Source organism: Corvus brachyrhynchos, unplaced genomic scaffold (assembly GCF_000691975.1).
Source record: "Corvus brachyrhynchos isolate BGI_N302 unplaced genomic scaffold, ASM69197v1 scaffold370, whole genome shotgun sequence".
Taxonomy (NCBI): Eukaryota; Metazoa; Chordata; class Aves; order Passeriformes; family Corvidae; genus Corvus; species Corvus brachyrhynchos.
The window spans coordinates 1,348,559-1,358,421 of NW_008235977.1; the positions used below are offsets into that span (position 1 = coordinate 1,348,559).

At 43.1% G+C, this 9,863-nt stretch overlaps 1 protein-coding gene across 1 annotated transcript in view; it reads right to left on the reverse strand.

Annotated features, from left to right (window-relative positions):
• PLCL1 (phospholipase C like 1) overlaps positions 1 to 9,863 on the reverse strand; it is a 186,175-nt gene that overhangs the window by 32,653 nt on the left and 143,659 nt on the right. The window contains exons 2-3 of the mRNA XM_017728441.1: positions 6,349 to 8,820; positions 3,925 to 4,128 (exon numbers count right to left, since the gene is read on the reverse strand). Coding sequence (XP_017583930.1) covers positions 3,925 to 4,128; positions 6,349 to 8,769 — 2,625 coding nt within the window. The 5' untranslated portion in view covers positions 8,770 to 8,820. The remainder of the gene's footprint in view (positions 1 to 3,924; positions 4,129 to 6,348; positions 8,821 to 9,863) is intronic.

The window sequence follows — 9,863 nt, forward strand, 5'->3', positions numbered from 1 at the left end:
CAACCTCACAGAGGCTGCTTCTCCTCTCAAAAATCCCCAATCCATCTCCACGTTGGCCAAGACATTCTTAACTACCCTGCCATCTCCCAGAAGTACCTACAGCCACCCTGTCCTTCCATAACTATCTGCTTCAACATAGCAAGATTAGGCTTGAATACAGACAAAAACATTAATGTCAACGTGAGTTTATATAAATAAACTTCATTGTTCAACCTTTTTTACACTTCTTGTTATTTATGATTTGAAAGCATGTAAAGATAACTTGGAGGTCTCATTTTTCTTAGAAAAATTTCTGTACGCACATGAGCCAGGAGATTGGGTAAAACCAAGAACACTTATTATCACTTGTTTACTGCTTTTGATTTTCAAATGATTCAATCATTTGATCTTGGAGGAAAATAATGCTTAACCAATAACTGAAATGCAAAATGCACAAGTGTCCCTGAGTTCATGCACACTTGCATCAGCACATGAATATATCGTGCAGACAGAGTAACCACAATCTGTTTCCAAACAATTCTCAACCAAAAAAACCCCTAACTTCACAGGATAACCGCTTGCAATGAATAATTCAACCATCTGTCAGGTCCAGCTGGGCCCCATCCCTTCTCTTCACATGGAGTAACTCCTTTCTTAGGTGTGATCAAAGAACACCAGCATTAATTTGACAGGTTGTGAGGCACACTGCACATGCTGCCCACCTGAGCCACCACTGACAAGGGGGAGCACAGAGGTAAGAGAGGCAGAGCAGCAGCCCTTCCTCATGGGACAGGAAAGCTCTGAAGAACAACTCTAAAAGTGACAGGGTACACTATCCTAGGATGTTTGTGTTGGAAGCAATGACATCATGACCTGAATCCATTAATCACGCTCTATGTGTGGTACCAAGTAAAGCTGTAAATTGAAATTAGCCATTCTACACTGTATTTCTGATCATTGACACACTTTTCAAAAATGTTGTCTGTGTATTGCCAACAGTCCATCTTATTTTCTTGGTTTTGGGAAATCCTATTCCCTGCTCTCCTCTGCAGAAACTCCCATACAACCAAGTATTATCAGTGAAGCCTCTTCCTATATGAGACATGGCCAACAGTACAGCTCCACTAAACCACTGCAATGCCACCATAAAATGAGAGAAACACAGTCCTGAAAAATTGTTCTGGTTCCTTAAACAAAGCACATTAAATTTTATTCTAATAAGGTTACTCTCAAAAGAAAATATTTAATGCAGAGCACAATGGTAAAATTAATTGCCCAGGAAAAAACAAACAACCTGCACAAACAGGTCTTTGTCTATCTCACAGCTGACAAAGGCTGAGCAGGAGGGAACAGACAGTTAATTGTTTTCCAGATCATTGTGGCAGGTCTCTGAGCATTTGCACCTCCATTGCCCTGGACCATCAGCCCTGTTTATGCCCCATAAAACACACACGCAGAGTCTATACTCTCCATGGAAAAATAAAACGGTATATTCAGTTAGCAATTTTCTGTAAGGGGAAAAAATTCTAACACATTAGGGCCATTTTTATCAGAAATTATTTTCAAAGCAGACTTTTTATAGAATGTGGCACATGTAGTGTTTTCAGAGGTGGTGAGGAAGCATTTGCCCAGCACTGAAGCTCCCTGTGCTGTGGGGCCCAGTGAGTGAGGCAGACCTGCAGTCACACTATGAGATTTAGGGTCAAACTTTTTTCCATTTTACTGTAAAAGGAGTTAAGAAGTATAGCCTGTTCATACAAGAGACAGGCCAATATAAACAGATTTTATTTTATGCATTTAAAAATGCTCTTAAGCCTATTCCTTCAAAAAGTGCTTTGAAGTGAAGAGACATGCAGCAAGCACTTGTGTATCCAGTTCCTTGAAGCCATATTTATCAACAATATGAAAGGCTGAACCGTAGTATATCTTGAATTAAAATTAATAAATAGGCTAAAATATTTTGTATTGCTTTCCAACAACATCTCCTTGTGCTCTCATTTGCACAAAAAAAAGTATTATTAAAAAGAAATACACCCTGGAATATATGAAGTCATTATACAGCAAGGAGAAGCCCCTTGTCAACATTCAAAATGCAAACCCCTTCCCACACAGTGATTTCAAATATCAAGATTGATAGAGACAGTTCATTTATTCAAACACAGAAAAGGCTAAATAGATTCCAATATTCTGCTGCTGGCATTGTTTCAAAAGGCAAACATCCAAAACGTAGCAAAATCACTTATTAAATCCAGCTTTCTTTTTCAGAAGCAAATAGTTTTAGTCAGTAAGAGGCAGTCACAGCCAAAGTGGGGAAAAAAAAGTATCATGTTCTTCTTAACAGAACTATATCTCAGATCAATCCTTACATAGGCAAGGCACAACTCCCTTCTCTCTCTCTCTGATTTTAAACTGTTTGCATGTTCTTCTGACGTTCAAGTAACATCTTCCCCTATCAGAGACAAAGGTGAGAACAACCATTATTTAAAACAGTTGTACAAGTGTTTTTGTCTGCATCTAAAAAAAGTCCTTTCACCTATTTAAATTGAAAAACTGTTTCCAGAGTACCAGGAGGCCTTGAAAAGTCCCATGTGTACTCTTCAGTATATAATTACAAAGATAAGAGATGACACTTTCATTTTGGTAAAACTCCATTAAGCAGGCCTCCAAAGACAGAAAAATCTCTTATTTATGTGGTATTTGCTCTTTCAGAAAGACATGACACCATGTAACAAATCTACCCCAAAGAAGTTCCATCTGAAATAAGGTAATCAACTGGATTTGCAAATCCTTGTTCTGGTATTGTTACAACTGATAACTTAATCACTCCCTGGTAATAGAAACTACTCTGGAACGAACCTAGGGGTTATTTCAGAGTACTTTTAGTATTTCTGTTTTAATCACCATCAGTGTCTTCCCCACCCCACAGACTGATTTTCCCTTGAAAAGGAAAGTGAGATGGAAAGGAGGGGAGCATTTGGCACACTGAATAGTTGGTCTAAGCTGCGATCACTCTCTGCAACACATCAGGGTCTCTGGAAGCAATTCGATACTCCCAGCATTATTCACCATTTTCTTCCTTATGAACACAAGCTGCAGAAGTAACTGCTGCCCTCTTAACAAGAGTTGTGATTCAGTCTGGCTGCCACAGTGCAATATTTAAGTCAGGCTTGGCAGAACTGTGCATCTTGCTATCGGTTGCTGCAGACCGTCAAAAAGGACGGGAAGCAGCAGGGCACCCCCACAGCCCAAGAGGCACAGTGTGACAGCAACTTCTGCTGCTGAAGTCACGCACAGCTGTTGCTCAGTCACCCACAGCAGTGACATATGTCATACAATGAGCAGCAGCACTCAGCTGGAATGATTCCAGTTCGTGTCGCTGCATTTGTATAAGCATTCCTGTACCACACTGAACTCTCCTTCCCCATGCAAGAAAACAGCATTTTAATCTTCCCTTCCAACTCTGCCATGCCCTCCCCAAGAGCAACACTGACTTGATCTGACAGGGACAGTACTTAATAGTGCTGCTGCAAAGCCTAGGGAAAGGGAGGGCTCAGCTTTGCCTGGGAACTCCCATGCTGCAGCTCCCTATCTAACAGCCTTGTGCTCTGCTGCGGGGAGGCCAGCAAAGGCCAGCACACAAATTTTGCCGTTTCCCAAGGACAAGGACTAACAGTGCCAGTACAAGCTGAATTGCTGCTAGTTTGTAAACAAAGTCCTCTTCAAATGCCAACCTGTGTTAGCCACAACTGTGTTTAAAAAAGGAAACGACGACAAAAAGCCCAGTGTGGCATTGTGGTGATTAAAGGCCAACCAGGCAGACCCCGAGTCATTTGAAGAGCTTTGTTTATTTAACTGGACCATTTGGGTGCATGAAAGCCAGTGGGCACAGCCTGCCCCATTCACAGCAGTGGGGAAAGGCAGAGGTAGCAGTGCCGAAGTGCCTACCAGGTCATACGCTGCCAGGACCTTTTTCTGCACGTCGGGCACGGTCCCCAGAGGCTCCAGGTAAGGAAAGGTGTCCTTCATGCAGAGGGCCACGGAGGGCGCGTTGTCGCTGCTCACGAGGCGCGAGGACAGGGTCAGGATGCACTGCTTGAGGCTGGCGATGGGCGGCAGCCCACACAGCTCCTTCACCGACACCATGGCGTTCTGGGGAAGGGACACAAACACTTCAGCACGTGTTGCCACTCGCCACTCAGTCCCCTCCACCTGCCACTACCTTGACAGCCCTTTCTTCTTCTCCCCTCTGATGTGAGGCAGTGCTATCCCGCTCTTCACCGTCCCCGGGCCCACCATGGACCACAGGATTCCATCTCACACAGGAATTCCCTGCCAGCCGCATTCTCTGTCCCGAAGCCTAATGCCAGATCCAGCTTTCTCCCAGGCTCAGGCATCCCAACTGCCAGCTCTTCAGCAACTTTGCACTGCAAATCCAGCTCTAACAGGGACAAGTTCTGTTCCCCAGCATATTAAACCATCAGCCTAAAATGCTATTTCTCTTACCAACTGCTTAGACTCCAATCGCTTTTGATGCTGTAATCACTTTGTTCTCCCATCATTATCATCCTCCAGCAAGAACAAGTTTGACAGACCTTGTATTTCCCATGGGAAAGGCAAGCAGGAAAAATTCACTTCGTTTTCAGCCTTACATTACCACATCATAAAGAAACACAAACACGCTCTCCCCTTCATAGGTCCCATGTAGGAAAATCAATACCGGATATGCAGGTCAAACCAAACTGACATGCCAGGATTTATTTATTTATCAGGTCAGAGGATATACAGCTGACATGCACCCATCATTTTGCTTCTTGAGTTGCACAAGGAGTGACCAAGATGCACAAAACCCAAGTAAGAGTATTATAACAACCCATACCTTGCAAATGTTCCTCCCACAACTTGCTGAAAAAAAACCAATGGTCAGACAATGCCTGGCTAAGTAATAGATGGTTTTCTCATTAATTAAATTCGAGAGCATGCAGTTAAACGCAAAACTATGTCTTTACACAGCATTCCCCAGAACATGATCTTTTACTGAACTTTTGCTTGGAAAGCACATTAATGCTGTTTCTGAGTCAAAATCCGAATATTTTCATTTATATAGCTCATATATAGTGCCTGACCTAGACAGAAGGTGGAGTCAGCAGTTCAAGCTAGTTACTTTCAAGGCCTGAAGGAAAGGAAAGGCTGGGAAGAGTTTCCCATTCTTAAAAATATGCTGAGGCTATTCCTTTGAGAGTGATTTAAAGCTTATGTCATTTTGTAAACTTTTCCAGCTGTCAACATTTCATTTGCTTTAGACTCCATCCAGAAGAGTGGGGTCAATGAAGTGCTATGTGTTTTTCTTCTGTTTTCAAGAGAAAAAAAAAATGAACTGTTTCTGTATCTTTACTAAGGAGATAGCTATGGCTGATTGCAGCTATTTATTAAGGAAAACTCATTGTTTAATGCTACTCAGTTTTGTTTCTAGGCAGTGCCTGAAGCTCTGAATTGAGCTGTCCTTTAATCAACCTGAAGTCACCCCCACCACAGAAGAGAACCCTGGGCAGGTTCTTGTTTGGCCTCGCTGCCACTTCACATCCTGCCATCCATGAAGGTCTAACCCAAGCACTTGTGACAGTGCCTGTGTGCCTGGGCCCTGATGCTGCTGGCCACAGCAGGCTCTGCTGCACGGAGCAGCATGGGTGCACGGACAGAGTGCCCGGGGACCCTCTGAGCCAAGACATGGCACTGGTGTCTGTGCCAGCCCTCAACCAGCCAAGACAAAAGAGTTATTCAGCAGGGAGGAAACTGCAATCCAAGTGGCATTCAGTGCCTATGTCAAACATCTGCAGCCCTGGGGCAAACAGTGGCAACACACACTTGGGAAAACATGCTGCTCTTTGCACAGGGGGTTTCTTTGGTGTAGACAAGACCTTAATGACACATCCACTGACTGCTTCTTATACTCACCCAAAGAAAATTAAGAGCATAACCCTCACTCAGTTAGCAAACCAAAAGCTTGTTGACGTTTTTTCTAGAACCAATGAGGAAATGAAGTATCTGAGACCGGAGGCAGGGAACACAAATATACCCTCAATTCTGCTTTCCCAGGAAAAAATATGGAGAGGGCACAAATTTTAAAACATGGAGAGGGCACAAATTTTAAAAACTCATTTTTAAAATGTTTCTGCCTAATCCTACATTTGCTTGTTAGTTAGCACCTGTAACTATCAGCCTGCCAATGTTCATTTAAAGATTGACAAGCTGTGGGTCTGAAGCTTCACCAGCTTCCACCAGCTTCAGCAAGCATGCCCTACCAGCAGTTCAAACCAGGACTTTCCCTTCCACATTCAGGACACATCAACACACACAATGGAAGTCTCATACCTGCATATTTTCTCTCATGTCAGTAGCCTCTCGCAGTGGATGCACTGCCAGCTTAAAGATGTCATCAATAGTCTTGAGACCAGTGTTCCTCAGCATGGTGTACTCCCTTGCTTTCTTCCCTATCCTCACTGAGAGGCTGCGCTTTTGTGCCTTCCCGCCTCCACTTCGGTTGGTTATTGCAATGTGAACAAAGAGGGTAACGTGCTCCATGATGTCACCAACAAAAGAGCGCAGTGGTATGTGCCTGTATCCGGGCTGTAAGCACTCCAGTGGGATGGTGTACTGCCCTATGAACTCATCCCCAATGTAGTCATCATCCAAAACAACAAAGCGGATCATAGCCAGCTCTGGTAGATTGATCTGGAACTCAAAGCTTTCATCAAAAATAGGGTTATCACTGTTTTGCTGCACAGTTTTAGTTCTTTGTTCGGTGCAGTCTGCCGGAATGCCATGTATTTCTATGCAGACATAGGGGTCTATGACATCCCCTTTTGCACATGCACCCTTGGGCTTTGGAAAATTCTGCCCACTGATAATTTTGACATGTAGGACCTGGGGGGAGACCCCCGGAACAATACCCTTGGTATTTGCGCTGAAGTAAGACACTTCATCACGCATCACTGAGGGCCTGAGAACGTACCCACATCCCCCGTTCTGTAGAAACCAACCAGTGTGTAGGTCCATCATGGGCCCCGGGGTCTGATAGTTCATTGCCACTATCTGGCAACCACAGTTCCAAAAATCTTGAGGATTTAAGTTACTGGAGTCTATCCTCATAGCACTCGGGTACACCCTGGACAGAAACTTTTTGTTGTAGTTAACAAAATCTTCAGGGTATTCATTTGCAATCCGACTGGCTTCTGCCTCACTGAAGGAGCACATTTCCCAATAATTTTGAGATTTCATGGATGTCTCAAAGTCTTTATATTGGACAGATTTGCATAGGGACACCAAGTCAGACAACTCCCTGCAGAGCCAGATCAGCTTCGGTTCCCTTGAGAAGTCCTCTGACAGTCTTCGGGATATTTCAGCCTCTTCATCTTCATCGGTGACCTCTCCTTCTAATACATCCTGGTCGCAGGGCAGTTTCTTCCCCTTCACAATGATCTTCATTTTCAGTTTCTCAGGGGATGGGAGGTAGGCTTCTGAGGACAAAGGTGCCTCTGTGTACAGCTTGTTTCCAAAGATCCTTTTCATGTGTTGCACCATCACCTTCTGCTGCTGTACAGAGCAGTGGTTCCCCAAGCAGAGAATAAGAGGGTATTCTGAGGCAAAGAAGGCCAATTTGTTTATTACCTCAATGACATTTCGAAAGGCAAGTGGCGATGTCATGTTGTTGCGGTTACAAATAATGGGTTCATTATCTGGGCCGTCACAGACGTCCAGTTCAATACTCCGGCAGCTCATCTTTAAAGCTCTGACATAACCATTGATATCAGCTGGGCCTCTGAGCTGGTCTTCTATTAGATATGTATTGTGGGATGCATTGATGTAGTAATGTGACAAAGGCTGCGTCATGTCTTGGACAATTTTTTTGTGCTCTGGGTCAAAAATATCACATTCTGAGGACAATAAGTATTGAGTAAATCCATCAATTGCAAGAAAACCTTTCAACCGCCCTTCTTCAGAAAGCTCATACCTGCGTATAATATCTAGACACATTTCTTCTGTTATGTGGGTCACTCCTTGCTCAGCCTCTAAAAACAGCATCAGGTCATTGGCATCCAGGTACTCTTTGTTTTTGGATATCTGAACAAGTAAGAAATACACTTCAGGTCTTGTGCAAAGTTCACTAAATGCTTCACAAAACTCTTCTTTTGTTACTCGTGTTGTCAGTTTCTCTTTACTCTTCTGAATTTCCTTAAATTTTAATCTAATCTTTGATTCCTTTAAGGTGGGGTTAAGCTTCTTTATTAGCTCCACAGCTGTATCTTCTAACATTATGCCATTGCCATCAACATCTGCTGCTTCGAATACAGTTTTTAACCAGGCAAACCGTGGGGTATTATGGCTGCTTTCCATCAAGTCCAGGGGTTGTTTGCTACGAGAAACTAAGTACCTTAATCCTGATACCCAAATATTGGCCACATCAGCTGAATTGGCAACCAAGTCAAGGGACTCATAGTTCTCACCATGAATTATCGACAGCGCACAGTCCTCAGAAATCTGATCTGCAAGTCCATTATTCCTGAATGTTTCTGTGTTCTTCCCTAGTCTGATTTCTTTTATAGCAGAAATATCAAGCTTGGCTTTGTCAAGATCCTTCTTGGAAGGCTCCCAGCGAAGAGCCTGCAGGTCAGGATCCAGAGTAAAAAAACGGTTATAAATCCGGGAATTTGGACGAACTTTCTTCAATTCACACCCAGCCTGCATAAAGCTGATACAGTCACTGGCACTGCTTATTTTCTTCTCTGACGGCATGCTGCTGAAGGACACTGTTTTCTTTCTTCCACATTTTTGGTTTGAAGGATCCTGTGGAATAATTACATTTTTTAAAAAAATTAGCAGGTTTTCTTTGGCCATTCCACAAGTGCATAAATAATAGAAAAGGTACATTTATGTAATGATAATTAATGTTCTTCTGAACTTCAAAACACAACATATTATTCCTTCCCACAATTCAGTTCCCTACTGAGCTATAAAATATACTGAGCTATAAAGCGACTTGACTGACTGTGGCATTAGAGATAGCAAGTTCTCATGAGTGACATTTGCAGCTATTAAACTGTCTTCCAGATTTCAGCAACCTGCTACAGCTGTGAGGAGTCAGTATCCAGTTGTATAAACTATGTCCAGTTTCAAAGCAGATACATCACTCTCTTGTCTCCCCACTTGTTTTGAAAAGTAGTTATTCTGGTCACTTCTGTGTACAACAACTACAAAGCACTGTAGGAAAATGGACAGCCAGACAAGAAATCCAAAGCCTTTGTCTTTAGGAAATGTATTCTAACTCCTCTTTAGAAAATACTCAGCCAGACATGCGACTGTCTTTTCAGTATCAACTGATGTAAACGCAGCTGCCTGCAAAGCTGTCTGTAATGTCAGTGCAGCAACTAAATTTGAACCTTTCCCTGCATATTATCAATTCAAAACATCTCACAATAATTATAAATTATAAATCCTTCTTTTCTCTGCATGATTTCCATCTATCCCATTAGTATGTAAACTATCCAACAGCTACCAAAAGTATTTTTAAAACATCACTCAAGACTGCAATTAATTGTGAAAGACTTGTTAAAATTGTTTTCCCTCCTATTTCCCTAGCCACCAACAATACTTCCTTAATTCTCTGCCTTCTGTTGTTGAAGCGACCTCAGCTGCCTGGATTTTGAATGGAAAAGGAGTCCTGAGGCAAGGAAATGTTAATGCTGGGCCTAAGCACACAGCTCTCCACCCTGCTGCCTCAGGCCCAGACATCTGATGTGCACCAGGCACCAGCTTCCCAACAGCCGCTGGGGATCTGCTTTGAGGCACCAGAACCCCCGACTCCCAAACCCTCTGCAGCCTGGACTTCC